This window comes from Macaca nemestrina, chromosome 9, assembly GCF_043159975.1.
Source record: "Macaca nemestrina isolate mMacNem1 chromosome 9, mMacNem.hap1, whole genome shotgun sequence".
In the NCBI taxonomy this organism is placed as follows: domain Eukaryota; kingdom Metazoa; phylum Chordata; class Mammalia; order Primates; family Cercopithecidae; genus Macaca; species Macaca nemestrina.
Genome location: NC_092133.1, coordinates 46917370 through 46938736, shown reverse-complemented (window position 1 = coordinate 46938736; position 21367 = coordinate 46917370). Strand labels below are relative to the sequence as shown.

Sequence of the window (21367 nt, the reverse complement as noted above, 5' to 3'; positions counted from 1 at the left end):
CTTCAAAATGGACATTATCTTGTTCTGGGAACCTGTGGATATGAGCAACCATCACATTTGGAATGTGATTCAAATCTTGTTCCCAAAATAGAAAATATAGACAATGAAATGCTGAAATTATATATTTATATCTGTATACACAAACATGAACATATGTAAACTTTCAACACCTTTTAGAATTTACAGAAGTTTCATTGTACTCTACTGAACACGTCTGTGGTATGTGATCTGGATGTTAGCAAACCCTTCCACGTCAACTCAAAAGCATCCATTGTTCTTGCTTTGTTAAAATTAATGTCACATTTTTATTACATAGAGTACTTTACATGATGACTTCTGTGTATATGATACTGGCACATTTTGTTCTAAACGTTTGTCTTTGGAGAATAAGTAGATAACTATATTAGTGGACATATAGACTAAAGATCAATCTCTGAGAATTCTGATGCCTTATCTTAGTCGTTAGAATTAGCGACAGTGCCCTCTTCCTGCATCTGTAAGGAACATCCTTCATATTATTTTAATAGATGTGAGTTGATCTGTTTTGGAGTATTTGGTGACATACTGAGATAAGTGGATTCAGAATTGCTAATCTGCATTATAATTGGAGAATGGGTATTGTTCATTTTTTTTTTGTTTCTAAATTTCAACTAATATTGTGCATTTTTAAAAGTTTTTTTTAGAGTACATTTACAGAGCCTTGTTTGTATGCTACTCTTAGTTGCTCTAACTTTAATGACTCATTTGCAGAGAATATTTCCTAAAGATGTCCTTCATAAAAAGGAGAAGTTTGGACTTGACAACAGTAATTTACTTAATTTATCTTAAATTTGGTTTCAGTGAGCAACCCTAATTAACCTGATTTTTTGCTGATAATCACTCTCAATGGAATCAAATCACAAATCCGGGGATGGATTGAGCGGCACCCAGAAGGAAGCAGCCCTCCGCGCACTGGTCCAGCGCACAGGATATAGCTTGGTCCAGGTAGGAACTTCTTGTGAAATCTGCTGAGACTCACCACTGAATGTGCACAGTGGTGGGAATATTAGTGGTCCTAAGATGCAAAATGGGAATGGTCAGTTACATAGCTCTTTAAAGAAATGTCACTTTCTAAAAGAGAAGGAAATTGCAACATTTCTGTTTTGTAGATGACCCTGAATTCATAGGATGTAACCTTCTGAATGTAACCTTCTTTCTACTCTAAGTTATCAGTTCAACCTTAACTTGTCGCAGAATCAGTGTCCACAGTTATAGAGACTATCACAAAAAGGCAGCTAGAATTTGCCACCCAACACTGTGAAGTAGCACCACATTGGTGTTTCAGGAATCAGCAGAAAATAAACTACAGCAGGAACCAGGCTTGGCTTCCAGAGAGATCACTGCACACATAAGACTTCTACATGTGGGATCCAAGGAATGAACGCTTTGTGTCTAGCTGCTGAAGTTTATTTTCTCAGAACACTTGCTCATCCAGTCTAGGATATGTGATACTAACTTCTCTCCACGTTCAGCATTTTGTAAAAGGAAAAAATAAAACACCACAATCTTAAAACTGTCTATTTGTAGACACTGTCTTTTAGAAATTATCTGTGTGTATATATATATATCTTTATGATATCTTCTTTTAGAGAACTAAAATGCATTAAAAAATGTAGTGTTAGATACATATATTATCTTATTTAAAGAGAAAAATGGTGCTTTTCTACAGTAGGACAAAATATTTTAATTTCTCAGCTATTTTCTTTCACTCACATATTTTCCCAACTTAACCAAATCTAGATACTACTATGAATTCAAATGTCATGTGTGATTAGCAATAAAATATACAATAGTGTCCTTTCATTAGATGCTCCTTTGTCAGTTGCAAATTTTACATTTATTTTATTTATTTACTTATTTATTTATTTATTTTTGAGATGGAGTCTCGCTCTGTCACCCAGGTTGGAGTGCAGTGGCACAATCTTGGCTCACTGCAAGCTCCGCCTCCCAGGTTCACACCATTCTCCTGCCTCAGCCTCTGGAGTAACTGGGACTACAGGCGCCCGCCACCACGTCTGACTAATTTTTGTGTGTGTGTGTATATGTGTGTGTGTATATATATATATATATATATATATATATTTTTTTTTTTTTTTAGTAGAGACGGGGTTTCACTGTGTTAGCCAGGATGGTCTCGATCTCCTGACCTCGTGATCCATCCACCTTAGCTTCCCAAAGTGCTGGGATTATAGGCGTGAGCCACCGCTCCCAGCCAAAATGTACATTTATTTTTAATTAATTTTTATAAATCATAGCATGCTTTGTTAGACATAATATAATAATAAAGTTATTTTCTTCATCCTAATTAAGAGTGTTAGTCTTTTTTAAGATTTCAAAACGTTTCTATTATTTCATAGGTGACTTTTTGAAGTTTCATTTAAGTCAATGGAGATACTGACATATTAGTTTTTTTAATACTTAAAAGTCAAATTACTTCAGGCTCATTAATAAACTTTTGAAAAGAGCGTTTTCTTTCTTTTTGCAATCAACACTTTCATAAATGTTATAAAAACAAGAATGTTTTTGAATCTTTTTAAAATTTTGAACTTCTTGATATTAGAAACATTTGTGCAAAGACAGTGGAAATAGAAAACATTTCAACCCTTTCAAACAGCAATCTGTTAATATTTATATATAAGAGTGTTCCCTTTCTGGAACTGTATTTCTAATGACCCATAATATAAGATAGAAATATGTATAAATCTGTCTAGGGTGAGATTAGCTGTAATGCATATCACAAACTTAAATGTATAAATATAAGAAAATTATTAAGTGAACTATGAATGTGTAATTATTATACTCAACAAGCAGAATTTATGAAAAATAATCCTAAAACAATATACATTGTCAATTACATTAAATTCAATTCTGGATACTGGTTCTTCCTTTTCCCCCAGATGAAATTCAGGTTAAGTCTCATAACTTTTCTGGTAACGTCCAGGTAATAAAAGATCCTTCATTAAAAAAATTGATATTTTTTCATATTGATGTTATTCCAATCTAGATCATTTGGAATAATAGTAAAGACATAAAATCATTCAAAGTTACAGTTATTTCCCTTTCCCAAGTATGTCAGAGTGGAGGATAATTTCTTTTCTGTTTTTCTGCACTGTGTTTTCCTCTTTCAACACCAGTTTGGTAACTACAATTTCTGACTCCTGATGGAAGCAGAAGGGAGAAATAAAAGCAAAGGAAATGATGAAGGGAAGCTTTTACTGAGCTACCTTCATTGGGTTCTTGGGCCTAACAGGTTATCGAAGCTTGTGAGATTCTTTGTAGGATCTTCAGACACCTAGCCTTCTGCTGGGTTCTCTTTGATATTTGAGGCAGCCCTCATGGAGAGGATGGAAGATAATCATTAATTCCTACATGTGGCCAAACTCTGGTCCCCTGGAAACGCGCATTCCCTGGAATGTGGAAACACCTAGCAAAATCTGGAAACACCCCTGGAAACACCCAGCAAAATCTGGAAGTTGAGGTGACACAAAGCAACCACCTCTCCTTGCCAACAACAAAGCTGCAGGCCAACCCATTGTTCACAGTGAGAGATTTCAGAACTGAGTTAGACCCACCAGCTTAGTGTGTTCCCCAAACACAAAGGCAGGGAATACACATCAAGCTGTCTAAGTGGTTTCTCCTGCTTTAGGCAAAATGATAGGCGCCTCTCAGTCCCTCCCACTTAGGGGGAACTAAGACTCACAACACAACAGCAGTTGTCTCCAAATATCTTTCTGTAAATTCTAAAACTCCTCTCAAACTCTCCAATCTCTTTTCTAAGCTTAGGGTGTAAGGTGACAGTTAACAATAGAAAAATAGTTTCCTGCTACCTTCTCATCCTGCTTGGCGCTCTAGTCACTTGGTTTCATACCTAAACCAGAGGCCAGAGTTAATGATAATTTATTACATATTTCAAAATAGCTAGAAGAGAAGATTTGAAATGTTCCTAACACAAATAAATGTTTGAGGTGAAGGATATCCTATACCCTGATTTGATCCTTACCTGATTTGATCATTACATATTGTATGCATATATTAAAATATCACACATGGACTCCTTAAATGTGTACAATCATTATGCATCCATTTTAAAAGTCCAATTCCATCTTAAAATCTTGTTACAGATGAAATAGTATTCAGTTACTAACAGTAATCATATAAAAAATTCTGAAGGGCAATTGTAACACATTACTGTTACAGCTATGAAGAAAGCTTGCAAATAATTTTTTTGAAAAGAGACCCAAATAACAATGGAGTTAATCTTACTCCATTAAAAAATTTTACTCCATTGTAAGGTCAAATGTTATGATTTAAGGACCTTTATCTGATACAGAAAATAATGATATGTATAATTTAAAATATTTACATATAAAATACTCCTAAAATATATGGCCAATCTTTATTTTACGTTGATCTTATCTATTCAGTAATATTCAGAAAATGTTTATAATAACAACTTAGACCACAAGTTATTGTAATAATAATAATAATAACAAAAAATATTCTAACTGCTTTGTGTATACTAACTCATCTAGTCCTTACAATACACTGTATGGTAGCTACTATGTTTATCCCCAATTTCCTGATGAAGAAAACAAGGCACAAACAATTTAGGTAACTTGTGAGATGAAGATTCTGTTGTTATTGGCCAAAATTTTTGGTTAGACTCAGAAAACTAAGAGTTGTTATAATGTTGTTGCAATGTGACTTTTAAGATTGCAATTTTAGAGATCAGCATGCTACAGCATATGAAAAACATTTTTTTGGAACCTAAACTTTGTAACATGATTCACTTTAGGTAATATTCATTAGCAGCGTGACTGTTGAATCAGAAGTGCTTCAATAATGTAGAAGCCTAATGTTCCAAAAGCTAGTTATCTATACCTAAGTCCTCTAATCAAAAATGTAAATACCTATATAATTCAATCATTTTGAATGAATTGAAGAATGCCTCCTGATTTTGGCTACAGAGTGTGGAAAATTATCCAAGACTTTAAATCAGAAGGCCTATAATCTAATCTAGTCCCTACCACATATGAGTTGTACGATCTTGAATAAATCCCTTAACATCTCCAGGCCATAATCTCCTGGAAGATCAGCTAGGCAATACCCAACTATTTGTCCATGATTTTTGTGATTCTAGTATCTTCTGAATCTACTCACTGGTTAGCACACTGGACTATTCGGTCAAAAGGGTAGCCTAAATATGTAGAAACACAACTTCAAACTCTTTGTAACTTAAGGAAAATCCTTTAGTCTTACTAATACTTCAGCCTTCCTACTCTGGATTATACAAAAGATTAATACGATTATCCAAAAAGAAAGAAAGAAAGGCAACATTAAGAACATCAAGTTTACTTTTTTTAAAAAGTTTTTGTACAAAAATTAAGATAAAGAAACATCCTAATACAATCCAAGAAGCATACCCATAAAATGATAGTTTAGAATTTTATAAATTAGGGTTTGAAGGATTTACTTTTGCTGTATCTTTGCAGTCTCTGATATTGAATGTTGAATATTTGCAGAACAAGAATTCAAAAAACAGAGGGTGATGAATTTGTGCTCTCTTATCACTAGCAGGACAAATACAGCTATCAAAAATAGAATTTTGTGAGTTACTTAATAACGTGACCCAGGCTTTTATGTAGCAACTGATGCAATAATGCCTGCTTCTAAGGGTTTGGAAATATGCTTTGTGATCTCTTTTTAAAATAATTAAATATCTTTGGATATTGATGGCTGAAGTTTTTATCAAAGTACTTTAGAGAATAAAAGAGACGTAATGCAGTACCCCGCATATAGTAAGTATTCAATACATACTCTTGATGAAAACTGTGTAATGTTACTAAGTTAAACTTTAAGCTTCATAATTGTATTATGCCTTGTAAAAATATTTTTAAAGAAAGTATGCTACAGTATTAACATGTGAATAGTCTTTGTCTCTGGGTAATGGAATTATGTATGGGAATTCTTTTCTCTACTTTTTTATTCTTAACTGTACCTACAAATTTCAAAAGCTAGTATATACTTCTCTGATAGCTAAAGACAAAAAAAAAAATCACATTATGATGAGCCTTTCCTCAAGAATGCGTTAATGATGTGGGTCATAAACTATGATATGTGATGCTCCTCCCACATGAAATTTTCTCCTTAGAACTAGAAAAATACATTCTCATAGGTGAGCATATTCAGAAACATATACACTTCCACCCAATGTGGTGTCTGTTGACATCAAGTTTAATTCTACTGCAACTAAACCTAAATGTATATTTAATAAAAATCACCCTCAAGTAGTCTGAATATTTTTAAAAATAGACTCATTATATCTAATATATATAAAATTTAAAATGTGGTATGTATTAGCTTTGTTTACCCAGTTATCCTATTGGTAATCTATTTTCTAAAAATCGTTACAGCACAATTTTTATGGGGTATGATAGTCCCCTTGCTTTCGTAAACCAGTGATCATCCTACGTAAACATCAAGATTTTTTGTTTTGTTTTGTTCTTCTCTTTTGCTTCCTTAGTCCCTATTATTGAGAAAAATGTATTAGTGCCAGGTCTTGGGATTATAGAATATAAAAATGCAGTGCCTGACCTAAAGTTCATATAAAGTGGGTGAAATGAAAAAGAATGCATCTAAAATTTACAACAACAACATAAGGCAGCCTCAAATGAGCAGTCCAGCTGTGAGTACCAAAAAGATCAGCATTTTCTGTATAGAGCCTTAAAAGTGACAATGCTCTTTGACCTGAGGAATGAGGACAAACATTTAGGCATAACAATGTTCATCATGCTGAAATTTATAATTTTTTAGAAATTTAAACTTAAACATATCCTAAATATCCAATATAATATTAATGGTCAAATAAACTATGATCATTCTTATATTTTCAAATTATATAGTAATATAAAATTATGATTTCAAATAATTTTCAAAGACATGGAGAAGTATTCAAATTTTAACATTTAGTTAAAAATCTGAAAGCTACATATAAATTTGTGAAGAATATTTTAAGAAATTCACATATAATAAAGAATATTATAAAATAAAGTATAATCTCTTAGTTTTTCTTGCCTGATGCTCTTCTTCATTTTCTAAATTTTCTATAATAAATGCAGATCGTTTTTATTACAAGGAAAAAATCTCATGAGGCAGAAAATATTTCTAAGGGTCATTTGGTCAGGAGTAAAAAGAAAAAAAAGAAAAAAAATCATGGAAAAAAACTTCATGATTAAATTTGGGTGATAAGTCCCTAGGTTCACTAGACTATTCTTTCTAATTCTACATATACATGAAATTTGTTTAATATTGATATAGTCCAATCCTTTTGTTTTGCAGTTAGAAAATAAGCCCCAGAGGTACACAATTATAAATTAGGGGCCAACAAACTATGCCCCATGAACCAAATGTGGCTACAGCTTGTTTATGTAGTAATTGCAGGCTATGAATTTTGTTTTTTTACATTTTAAGGATTTTTTTAAAACAGCCTAAAATATACAACTATTTGGCCTTTTACAAAAAAAAAAAAAAAAAAATTGCTGACTCCAACCTGATTCCTTAACCTAGCACTCTATATTAGAAGTGAGTCTAGGTTTTAAAGAAAATTATTTAATTTAGTATTTAATCTTCTGTAAAAGAAGTAGGTGCATCCCTTCTTGTGCTGCCTATTCACACCAACTCAAGCACTGGGCCCTCACTCATTCATTTATTAATTCATTTGTTGATTCCACCACAAAGAGAGACACGTTTCTACCTTTATGAAGATTAGTCTCATAGAAAAGATAGAAAATAAACAGATAAAGAAACAAGCAAAGTAATTACAGATCATGGTAAGTGCCAAGAATGTGATAAACCAGGTTGTATAAAACAGAAAGCCAGGTGACCTTCTTTAGGAAAAATGACAGTGGAAGCTAAGACTTATAAGATGAGAGCAAATGTACTTTGCAAGGAGCCAAGTATCCCTGGAAGAGGGAACACACAAGCAGTACTCCTTAAAGAAAATATTTATAAAATACAGAACACTTTTGGGTAGTGAAGACATTAATGTGTCTTAATCTCAAAGATCTAGTGGGATTACAGCAGATAAGTAGGTGGCTTTCATCTTTCCCTTCCTCTATTAATAAGCCATGGACCTGGTGTCCTGGGAACAATCTCCTCAACCTAGGAACAAAGTACAATTTTCAATTCCCACCCCTCACACTTTCCTTTCTATGTATACTCTCTTGTATGGAAATTCAATGAAATCACTTGTTTTGATTCTAATTTGTTCAATTCTTCAGCAAATACAAGCCATCAGGTACAAAGGATGGCGCTAGATCAAGTCTAACTAGAATACCGTTCCTCTTCTAAGAGTGCCCCAAATTAAGTTAACTCTCCATCTTTCCGGTTTGAGATAATGTATTTAGGTAATTTTAATTGAATGTTTCTCAAATGGCATTTTTTTCCTATAAATAATACAATAAAAATAACCTGAGGGCCTCGGGTTTACTAATTGGCTTCATCTAGAATGGCTCCAAGAGGAGCAGATGGAAAAACACTGTGGCATTGACATTCTTTTTCAACCACTGCACAAAAAATCCTAGGGACAGAAATAGGAATTTGACTTCATGGCAAAATATAGCTCCTGGGTCCTACTTTTTCCTCTATTGCCTGTTCTCGCCACCTGCTCACATCCCTGCTATCCAAGGACTTAGGTCATTCACCAAGTGCATGGATACCAACTCTTTAAATAGGTAGCAATAAGCATCAGAACAGGATGGGACCAGTAGATCATCACAGGGTCATGCTTCCCTAAGCTTATCACCCCAGCCACCCAGAGGCCAACTTTATTTTAAAGCTCAGAAGCAATCTTTCTTCTACTAGCCAGAGATGCCATAGCACGATGCAAAAGACTCCAAATGAAGGAGCAGTTCTGCGAATCCCCTTGTGGAGGGGGTGTGTGCCCAACATTTGTGGAAAGTTCATTACCCTAAGGAACACAGATATGTTCCAGAAGCTATTATTTCCAAATAGCAATGAATTTCTCCTCAAATAGCCTCATAGGGTGTTGGCTAGACATGAAGTCTTTGATATAAGATTCAAAATCTTCATAAACTACACAAGGTAGTGTTTTCCCTTAAGCTAGAAGCACAGAGTTTTTCTATTTTATCGGCTTAAAAATTGGTGTGAACCTCATGACCCAAACATGCAGAAGCATGACCAGGTCTTGTGAACTTTGGACTGTGCGTGCTGACAAATTCACAATTTTTTAAAAGTGCTATTCATTTGTTAGTACTGATTGGCAAATAAAATTAAGTGACTCTTCAACGTCAGAACCTGAAAGCTTACCATTATGAGATGCAAAGACAGCTTTCAAACAAGCTAGGCAAAGAAGAAATTATTGAGATCACAGCCTTGCAGTCATGAATTTGTATAGGATTTCAGCAGCTGTGATCCTTTATAACATTGTTAAAGAGGTGCTGAGCAGGGAACCAAGATGACATTAAATGGTACATTGTCCACATCATTAAATAACATCCAATCCCATATAGAGAGAATTATTCCACTTTCAGTTCTCTTTCAGGCTTTCAGGTGAGGAAAGTTAGTTGTTGGAGGTATGATTTAAACACCTCTCCAGGCCCTACTAACGTTTTTAAGTCCCGAGAGCAGGACTAGAGTACAGAGCTTTTAGTAGACGACAGTGTCTAGGTAGAAGTTGATCATGATTTCCCTTGTTTGCAATTGTTTTTATAATTACCGTCCATTTGTGGGAAATGATACTGATATTCCACTTATAAGAACAATATATATTTTCTTTTTGGTATAAGTTTATTTAAGTAACAAAGTGAATCCACACATAAAGTCATTAGGTAATTAACAGAATAGGTGTCAATTGGACATGGAATTGGAGATACACTGATTTTTAAAATTACAACAACATCCTCTTAAGACTCCAATTGACTAACTCACAAAACATCCTATGAACATTTTCCTCCATTAAACATGATATCAAATTCAGCCTTCCTTTCACAAGCACCCTCACACTCCCACAGGACTACTGCAATCACCTAGTCAACCCTCCTACTCCTTCATAAATGAAATAAAGTCAGAAAAGATTTAGTGCCTTGCCGAGTCCCTCAGCTTGTCAGAAATTAAAATTCACAAGGGTGTTGTAAGGAGAAGAATGATTGTATAAAATTCCTTACATGCCTCAAACCCGGTGCATTAGATGGGATTATGCTTGCATATGTTGAACTAGGAAAAGACAGAAGAGCAATTAACCAAACCAAATGTTCTTTATTATGTCTTTATCTGCACATGGGAAGTTTCGCATAACTTAATCAGATCTAGAGACAATAATAATAATTAATTCCGAAAGGCAAATTGTATCTGTAAGTAAACAAAATGTTATTGGGCCTATTGAATAAATTACACATTCTGTAAGGATAAAAGCCCCAAACGGATTAAGGAATGACTAAAGTTGTCATCTAATTACTTCTTGGAAGGAATTTAGAGGTTCCTATAGATGGAAGCAGTGTGTCTGGGCACGTGCCCAGAGCCAGAAGTGAGCATGAGCACAGCCATTTCTGACCTCAAAAAAAAGGAAATAATGCTTTGCAGTCCATCGTTATGCAAACTTTGCTGGAAAAGGTAAGCAGAGGGTCGTAGAAGTGACTTGGCATTTTACAGATTCTCTTTTATAGAAAAACACACACACAAATGCTTTTTGTTTTCTAATTTTGAAAAACACTCAAAAAACTTTTCTGTTTTGTAATTTTGAAAGAAAAAGTGTTTTGTTTTCTTATTTTGTCTATTTTCAAATTCAATATTCTTATGAATGACCAAAATCTTACATTATAAGAAGTTTTGCAAAACACAACATTTTAAAAAGTCTATTTGCTTTTGAATGCTTCAAATGTTGATACTGAATAATCCTTAAACATAAAGGGAAATTATTAAAATACGTTATTAAATGCATCAATTTGATAACATAAATTGCTTCTGCTTCCATAAAATAGTTAACAACTTCAAGTGAAATTAGGATTAATTTCCTTGGAAATAGACTTTTAATAGTCAACCTTCCAAAGTGAAACAGGAAGGTGACTCATAATTTACTAATAGTTGTTTCCTCAGAAGAACCATATCATACATTTTTTAAAGATAAAATGTCAGGGCTTTGTAAAAAGTGAAACCAATAAATGAATTTTCAAGAGCCAAGAGCCATTTGCATCTTTCTTCATGATTTTTGCCATAGATACATGCCACCAATATTATTTATTTAGAATTCATTCAATCAACTCACTATTTTTAGTCATTTATTTTAAAAGTAAACTTTTTTTCACTTATGTAAGAAACCCACGGGTTTTGTGTGCTAATTATGCTTTTTCTAATGTACATTAAAATAAATGCATAATTATTAAAATAAGAAATATTGACCTATAAACTACCTAATATCATCCTCATATATTTTGGAAACTCTAGGCTGTATGATGATAAAGCTAAATTAATATTTGAATATTATGTTCATATCCTAGCTTTTCCTGTCATTGTTTCTAATTCTACATCTCTACAAAATTTCCACAACTCATTTAGTCTTTATATCACAATTTTTATTACTCTTCATACTTTAGGAACATTATATCTGGTATTCATGTTGCATACACCTTGTAAAAATTGTAGAAAATAACTAATAGAAATAATGCCAACTTCTACAGTATATTAAGCCAAATAAATTCTGCTTTCTAAATTCCAGTCTAAAAGCAGATTTTACCAACACGAAATCACTGATTTTAACAAGATGTGAAGGTGAACAAACTATACAAAATAGATAATTATTTTATGTACAATTTAAAAATGAATATTCCCTACATCACTGTTTGTTGTCCTCAGGCAATAAAAACTTTGGAAGAGACTAAAGGCAAAATCACATTGAAGAGGGTCCTGTTGGTACATTTTACGGCCCCCTAGACTTTCCTTAAACTACCTACCACATAATGAAGGATCTAGTATATAGGTGGAATACAATAGAAATAATGTCTAATAAATACTTTTATTAAATTTCACAAATCAATAACTAGGAAAATGCAGTATAGACTCATGAAACACAAGTGACATAGTTAAGAGAGATGACCTCCATGCCTTGTTGTCAACTTTAAGAACCATACACAGGAGTTTGGTCACAGAACCACTGTTCTGGGCATGGTCCTGGTGACTGGCAAGCTGGTAAAGGCTTGAAGTGCTACTAAGCAAGCGTAGATTGGCCAGGACCCAAGGGAACAGGAGCAAGAATAAATACAAACCTGGTCAATTGGAAAATGCATAGGAAAACATCTGAAACAAGTTTAGTTATGAAAAATACACAGTTTCTTCCCTCTTACGGAGAGGGGAAAAAAGAAACAAAGAACCAAAGAGAACCACAAAGATGATTACAAACTTGAAATATGAACTTTCCAAAGAGCCATTAAAGAGACTGAAATTACTACTCAGGAAAAAACAGGCTGAATGAGGGTTCATTAATTAATGTCCTTCCAGTTATGAATGAGCTTGTTTATGGGAAACAGTAAACATCTGGTGTCCATGATTGGTGAAGTTGAGCAGGAAAATAAATGTAACACACAACATGAGGATTTAAGAGGCTGGTAAGCCTGAGAAGAATAATCATCACAATTTTTGAATACTATATAGGCCATAAAGTTCACCAAATTGAGAACTGCAAGGAAGCCTGGAAAAATCAATGATAGGACCTTTATTCTAGTGTTTTCTACAATAAATTAAACCAGTGTGATATTAGACAAGTTATGTACCTCTGGCCTTAGTTTCCTCCTCTATAAAATTAGTATATTGTGTTAATGTAAAAATGAAAGAGAGATAATGTAACTACAAGTGTCTTCATATTTTGTCTCTTCTGTTTACTGCTTGTATGAATTTGGACATATTTTATGCCTTGGATTCCTGGCCTATAAAATGAAAATAATAGTAGTAGCATCCTCATAGATTTGTTGAGAAGATTAAATGAATGTAAAACACTCAGCAAAATACCTAATTCAATTGGAGATAGTTGTTTTTACTGCCATTACTATCATGTGCAACTAACAGAAGCTAACTCTAACTGGCTAAGTAGGAAAGAGTTTATTGAAAGGATACTGGTTCACAGAAACTTTAGATGTGGAGAATCCGATTCAAGGGTAAGCTTTTAACAACAAAACCCAAAACCACATCACATATTTGTCACGATAAGAAAATGTTATCTACCATCACAGAATGCTCAAAATTAAAGTTTGCATCATTTGTGACTTTTGCATCAGAACTCAATTTTAGTAAAGGAAACCATGATTGTCCATGGTTTAGTAAAGGAAACCATGGTTTTCCAATAACCATAATGGCCCCAGCTGCAAGGAAGGCTGGAAAAATCAAGTGTCTGTCATTTTTAAGTTCTATAGGAGAAGGCAATTTTTGCCCAGATTCCCCAGGTATATAACAAGTTCAAATGCTCAGTGGCCAAAATTAACTCAGTTCATTCAACCTCCATGCTAAGACTTATGGCTTAGAATGATTTATTGAGGAAGGTTTTGTGGGTTTTATCCAAGGTCAAGAAGATGATAGACATAATCTCTTGAAGACTCAATGGCTCCATTATGAAGGACTTGAAATATCTGTGATAGGAGGAAATTTCCAAGTAATCTTGACATATAAACTGAGTAATTGGGTAGGCTCAGCATCCAATATTTAAATTAAAGCCACTAGATTTATAGTTAGAAATTGTGTCCTCAATTGTTAATTCACATAGGTGAAGACTTTCCACCTATTTGTATATGACTCTAGAGAGACAAAGGTTTCTAAGTCTTTGATTGGAAAAATAAAAGTTTTCAGGGTTTAATAAACATTCTCTCATGAAAAGCAAAAATCTATATTCTTTTAGTCTGAACTATTAATACATTTGTGCTGCTGGGGAGAATGCTTCCCTTGAGGAAGACATCAGCTAGGAGGGAAAAGACCAGTTATAACTGGGCTTTATCTATTTTAAACTCCTCAACTGAGAAAATAGTGCCTGACATATTAGCAACCCAGAACCCAACTGTCCTTTCTGAGTAATGGACAGCTATTCTAACCCCATGACTAATGCCCAGTGCCTGTCTTAAATTGATCTGAACTTCCATTACTGGTACATTCCAAGACCAGTGGGTGGCTCACAGAGCAAATCTCCCCCACTGAGTGAACTGCAGGGCATTCCTGAACTGGTCAGACTCTTTACAGTCTCAAAAAATATTCTTTAGATTTTTTTCATGTGTTTATGAAAAACAAAGACAATTAATATTCTTTCTTGCCCAGTTATTTCAGATTATAAGCAGGTAAATCCTGCTCTACACGTCTTACGTATAAATAGTTGGCATTTTCAGCAATTATAGCAATCAAGCAAGTTGAAGATACATTTTAAAAGGTGAATCTGAGGGTTGTCTATTTATTTTCAAACTACCAAAGCTTTTCAAAGCAGAATTTCTGGAATTACCACTTTACTATTATGGAATGAAAGTTTGGTTTCCTCAACTTGAAGGGTAAAAATACCACCGAATGTATAGTAAATTTATTTCTATAATCTGTTGAATGTTATACACATCAAAGATATACAAAAATTGGCTCAGAGGAATCATTGTCACCCAAATGGAGTTTGTCCAGGGAGTAATTTGGCAATTCAGGTTGAGTATCTTTTAGCCAAAATGCTTAGGACCAGAAGTATTTTGGATTTCAGATTTTTTTTAATTTTAGAATTTTTGCATATGCATAATAAAGATATCTTGGGGATGGGACCTAAAGTATAAACACAAAATTCATTTATGTTTCATATGCACCTTACACACATAGCTTGAAGGTGATTTTATACAATGCTTTTAATAATTTTGTTACCCCTTACATGAGGCCAAGTGTGGAATTTTCTACTTGTGGCATGATGTTGACACTGAAAAATTTTGAATTTTGGATTTTGGGGTTAGAAATATGAGATACATTTTTCCAAATATTTTATGTAATAAAATGATTGGAAATTAAAATGATTTGAAATTGTAGTAGGGAATTTACTATTCAATGAAATGATATATTTTTTCATAAATAAGGAGTTTTGTTTGTTTGTTTTGAGACAGAGTCTCGCCCTGTCGCCCAGGCTGGAGTGCAGTGGCGCGATCTTGGCTCACTGCAAGCTCCGCCTCCCAGGTTCAGAACATTCTCCTGCCTCAGCCTCCTGAGTAGCTGGGACCACAGGTGCCCGCCACTACGCCGGGCTAATTTTGTGTATTTTTAGTAGAGACGGCGTTTTACCGTGTTAGCCAGGATGGTCTCGATCTCCTGACCTAGTGATCCGCCGACCTCGGCCTCCCAACATGCTGGGATTACAGGCATGAGCCACTGTGCCCAGCCCTTTCTTTCTTTCTTTCTTTTCTTTTTTCCTCTTTTTTTTTTTTTTTTTTTTTTTTGAGACAGAGTCTCGCTCTGTCACCCAGGCTGGAGTGCAGTGACACCATCTCAGCTCACTACAACGTCTACTTCCCGGGTTCAAGTGATTCTCATGCCTCAGACTCCCAAGTAACTGGGATTACAGGCATGTGCCACCATTTCCAACTAATGTTTGTATTTTTAGTAGAGACAGGGTTTCACCATGTTGGCCAGGATGGTCTCAAACTCCTAGGCTCAAGCCGTCCACACAGCTCGGCCTCCCAAAGTCCTGGGATTATAGGCGTGAGCCACCATGCCACACCAATAGGGAATATTTTAATGTATGTATCTGTTGTAAGTGGCTTCCATACATCAAAGGAGCAAAACGGAGAAATTAAGCTGATGCCTGACTGCCTGGGTTCAAATTCTGGCTTCTCCACTTCCCCACCATGTGACTTTGACAAATTACTTAATTTATCTGGGCTTTGGTACCTTATGTAAATGGGATAATAACAGTCCTTAATCCATGACATTAAGTAATGATAGAGCAATATCTGACATATAGTAAGTGTTACATAGGTATTTGTTTGAAAATAAGTAAATAAATGTGTCTGAAAATATCGATTGCACATATTTAAGGTAATTATTGGTTGAGATATAAACCACTAAATTACCAAGGTTTGGGGTTTTTTCTATAAGCATAAAGACTTCCATTTCTCAGGTTTCTCTGTGATATCAAAGTTTTACTACTGGACAAGAATATTAGGGTAAGAAAAAAATACAAGAACTCTCTAGGCAAAAATTTAAATATTCAGTTAGATTAAAAACATACTCAGTTGTTTAAAACAAACAAAAAAAAGGAATCCAGGTAAAGTAGAAGACTCATATGACATTTTTTAAATTACTATTTTTAAAAACGTTGTAGGAATTATTATAAATAAAAAAGTGATCATGACCACAGACACCACAGACATCAATTAAATAATGTGATCCAAAGAACCTTTGTGCTAACACTTACAAAATAATTGAGAAAGACTCAAGTTGGTGTATATGAAGATTTAACAGGGACACCACAAGCTGCTTTACTTCAATTTTAAACAACAAACAACTGTCATACAAAACAGTGTCTTTAAACAACTAACGTATGTCTTTTAAAAATCTACATAGAAAAATATTTGAAAAGGCCTATGAAATTTTAAACAGTAACTACTTCTAAGGATGAGTAGAGTCATACATTGGATAATTTTTCTTTTTACTTTACATGTCACCATGTTTTTTCCACAACATGTATTATGTTATAGCATAAAACTTCTTAAAATATTAGTTGTAGAAGTTAGTAATGAACTCCTGGGCTCAAAGCATCCTTCCGCCTCAGCCAGAGTAAGTTCTAGTGTTCTATAGCACTGCAGGATGACTACAGTTAACAATAATATATTCTCAATATGTAGTTGTAAATAGCTAGAAGAAGGCTATTCCTTGCATTCCCAACACAAAGAAATGATAAATGTTTGAGAGGATGGATATACTAATTACCCTGATCTGTTCACTCTTTGATGTGGTAAGAAGATAGATCTCTTAAGTATTCTTACTTAATGAAATTAAAAAAGAAAAAAAAATTGGCCTAGCAGTTTACAAGTTTTCACAATGTTTATCTCAAGCAAGCTGCTGAAGCACAGAGTGTGGTATTATAATCCACATAAAAAGCTTTATTTTTTCTCCTTTAACCAGTCCACTATTATTATTTGTCAATGATAAATACATTCCTTATTGTGAAATGATTTTGAAAAATACTCAAGGAAACTGAATTAAAGACTTGATCATTTTCTTCTGTCCTTCACACCTGCCCTGGATTTGCAGGAAAATGGACAAAGAAAATATGGTGGCCCTCCACCTGGCTGGGATGCTGCACCCCCTGAAAGAGGCTGTGAAATTTTTATTGGAAAACTTCCCCGAGACCTTTTTGAGGATGAGCTTATACCATTATGTGAAAAAGTGAGTCCAAGTTTAACATTTAATTTTTCTTATCTTTCAAGGGAAAAATACTATTCTCTTCACTTTGCTTTCATTCTCAGCCTTTTTGGTCAATGATTGCTTCTGTTCAAATTACCATTCGTCAATTATGGACAAAGTTTCTAGTGATTGTCCCTTTATAATCACTGCCTTGACCTAGCTCTTGTCCTGTTACTGACAGCTTGAATTGCTACTATTTCTAATGACTTTCAAATCTATATCTTGTTCCCCAATCTTTCTACTGTCATGCCATCTAACTACAAACTATCCATCTACAATAATCCTACAACAACCTGTCTACAATTAGATATTGCTCCAACTTGACATTTTAATATGATTTTATAAAGTACATTTTCATTTTAAAAGAATATATACGTTTGACATGGCTCAATATGTACCTATAATCCAGAATGAAATCTTCTCCAAGTCTGAATTTTTCATCTACCTAAATGCATCAAGAAGATTAAGAATATGGCTTTTCAATTAAAGGAAGAATACGAAATTCAATTTCATTTTTAATAATTTACCGAGCAGTTTTTAGCAACAAGCAATTCCTGAAAAATTTAGTAAATATGATAATTCAGCTCTCTGTCTAAATGCCAAAATCAAATTGTGTGTGTGTGTATGTTAACAGCCTCAGATTCAGAACTGCACCTAATTTTACACATACAATCCCTGTTGGCACAAGGACAAATGATGAGGACTTAATTCTGTAAGAATCTTATACATTGAATCTGAAAATGAACATCGAGAAACACCTGAAACATAGAGATGAAACGTGCTCAAACTCTTTCCTAATGAGCCCAGAAGAAATAGGTGTTCATTACTGAATACATGGGGGTGGGGTAGGGTAAGGCTGAGCTGAGAAGTGACCAACCACAAAGGTAATGGCATGTGCTTAATGGCACTTCTCTCCAGACATGCCCCAACATATTTATCTGGGCAACCCTTCCTACAGCAGCCAGCAATAGTAAATTGCTCAGTCTAGACTGCTGCAGGACAGTTGTGGGGGTAGAAGGGAGTATTATATGGGCAAGTAGAGTCACTATAACCAGGGGAATAGAGTGCTCTCCTGCTCTGGAGGCCCTGGCCCTGAGTTAGTAGCATTTAGGCTAGCATTTATATTCAGCCAGCAGACTAAGAAAATGACAAGCCTCCCAGATCATACCCTGAAACATACCTGTGTTCATTTTGATGTCATGGCTGAGGAAAAAGACAGCTAAGAAGTTAGTTTGGCGAATGAGCATTCTTGTATTTTGTTTTAAAGATCAATGATAGAATAGGACCAACTGGAAATAAAACTATGAAGATTTCAGAGGACAATTTAGAGGGAATGGACATATACATCAAAAAAGTGCTTTTTTTTTTTTTTTTTTTTTTTTTTTTTTTGAGACAGTGTCTTGCTCTGTTTTCCAGGCTGGAGTGCAGTGGCACAATTATGGCTCATTACAGCCTCGATCGCCTGGGCTCAAGCAATTCTCCCACCTCTGCCTTCCAAGTAGCTGGGACTACAAGCACGTGCCACCATGCTCAGCTAATTTTTGTATTTTTTGTAGACTCAGGGTGTCACCATCTTGCCCAAACTGGTTTCAAATTCCCAGGGTCAAGCAATCCACCTGCCCTGGCCTCCCAAAATGCTGGAATTACAGGTGTAAGAAACTATACTTATGATAAAATGTGTTTTCATGTCTCTAAGATGTTCCAGATAATTATGTGATGAAAGGTAATTTGCTCTACTAAAAACACATTCTGTTAACTCAGGCTGAAATGTCACTTGGACACATTTTATTTAACTTAAGTTCTCTCACGAATCAGATAACTGATCTGAACCCACATGAAAATATGCAAACCATTCCACATGGGATGCAAATGCCAAATAGTACTGGCAGGAGGCAAACTTCAGAAAACATTGTGTGTGTGTGTGTGTGTGTGTGTGTGTGTGTGTGTGTGTATCAGCACATGCACACATACATTCAGAAGTACAAACATATAAATTTTCTATTTCTATTACTTGCAGATCGGTAAAATTTATGAAATGAGAATGATGATGGATTTTAATGGCAACAATAGAGGATATGCATTTGTAACATTCTCAAATAAACTGGAAGCCAAGAATGCAATCAAGCAACTCAATAATTATGAAATTAGGTAAGCTCTGCCTCTTCTAGATTAAAAGTGAAACAGACAATGCACCTGTATCTGTTTTTCTATCAAGTTTATCTAATATGGTATATGCCAAAAAAAAGCCAAGCCAGAAATGAAACAGATTAATAGTTTTCCTTGGCAAAAATAAATTTGATTAAATATTTGTTTAATATCAATACTATATGAAGTACCAAACTAAGTTCTATGAGTGTTCAAAGAAACAAAACTTAATAATTTGCCTGTTTCATAAATATATTTTGGGCAGTGTTCAAAATATTGGGAATATATCAAGGTATAATTTCCTACTCACACAGCAAATATATAAGATCACTCAAAATAGTATGAAAAAAATCAAACAGGGATGGGATGAAGTTGTGTGAGAAGGTGGCTACTCTAATTTTGTGTATTTAAGAAAATACTCTCTGGCAGAGTGAAACTTAATCTGAGATTTGAATGAAAAGAGCCAGTCATGACAGTCAGACCTTGGGAAGGTTATTTCAGGAAAGGAGAGAACATCAAATGTAAAGTTCCCAAAGTGAAAACAAGCGTGATATGTTTGAGGGGCGGAAAGCAAGCCCATGTGGCCAGAGAGGGTAGAGAGGAGAACTGAAAGCAATACAGTTGGAGAGCTGTGTACTCAGTGGGGAAGTATAGATGAAGTATAGAAGTCTCTGTGGTAAAGAATTTGAATTTTCTGCTAATAGAAGGGAGGAAAGAGTTTTGATTACATTTACAGTTTTTTAAACGTTCCTCTGCTGTTGGGTTGAGAATGTGCTATGGCAAGTGAGATTTGAAAGAGGACACCAGTTAGAAGGCTGCTGCAGTTGTCCAGATCTGGACAAGAGATGGTGGTAGTTGGATGAGGGGGTCAGTGGTGGACAAGATAAGAAAGGGTGAGATCTGGAATATATTTTAGATCGAGTACACAAAACTGGCTAGATGTTGGATTTAGACTGTGAGAGAATTCAGAATTTGGGGAGGAAACCTAGGATTTTCGTCCAAGTATCTGTGAACTTGCTAGTGCCATTGCAATGGAAAAGACTGGAACGATAGCACAGGAAGGACTCTTTGGGGCCCTTTACATTTGAGATGCACATTGAACATCCCAGGGGAGGTGTTGAGAAGGTGACTGTCTGCATTGTAGTGGAGTCAGGAGACAGGTCACAGTTGGAATATAAATTTGGGGGTCAGCTAAATATAGATAGCAATTAAGACCATGGGACTAGGGGAGAGTCCCATGTAACTGACTTTGTGCAACCAATAACCAGTTTTGATAAACTGGAAATAAAACTGATATCATGAAATTGTCTGATTTCTAAAACCTTCACTTGGAGAGGGAACTGTCATAAATTATTTCTTAAATGAAGCCCTGAGCCATGTGAGAGGAAGATTAGTACAGCAGTTACAGATCAATAGTTTTGGAGTCAGCCATGCTTCGTTTGAGTGCCACCAAGTAACTTCACCATTCTAAGCCTCAATTTCCTCATCTATAAAATGGGGATACTATCTATTTCATAGGTTTATTGCAGTGATATTATAACAACTTTACAGTGCTTAACCCAGTGTTTGGAACACAGTAATAGGTTGACAAATGATTTTTAAAAATTATATTTTCGCACAGTTCATCAATTCTAGATGCAGTTTTTTTAATATCTAATCCCTTTGTGAAACAGAGCTGCACCTTAAAATGGGTAGATCTTAAATCTGATGAATGCAGAAAGAGCAGATTTACCACAATTATTTTTCTCTCACTTTCTATAAGATGAAAAGA

The 21367-nt window shown here is 34.7% G+C and overlaps 1 protein-coding gene across 4 annotated transcripts in view; it reads left to right on the top strand.

Moving 5' to 3' along the window:
- Window positions 1–21367, top strand: part of LOC105481002 (APOBEC1 complementation factor) — an 84754-nt gene that overhangs the window by 24676 nt on the left and 38711 nt on the right. For 2 of the 4 annotated variants that reach the window (XM_011740250.2, XM_011740244.2), the window contains exons 2-4: window positions 841–984; window positions 17299–17433; window positions 19469–19599. In XM_011740250.2, coding sequence (XP_011738552.2) covers window positions 886–984; window positions 17299–17433; window positions 19469–19599 — 365 coding nt within the window. In that variant the 5' untranslated portion in view covers window positions 841–885. Of the gene's footprint in view, window positions 1–840; window positions 985–7615; window positions 10669–10801; window positions 10809–17298; window positions 17434–19468; window positions 19600–21367 lie in introns of those variants that run through there. The other 2 variants (XM_011740257.3, XM_071069548.1) reach the window with 2 other exon arrangements.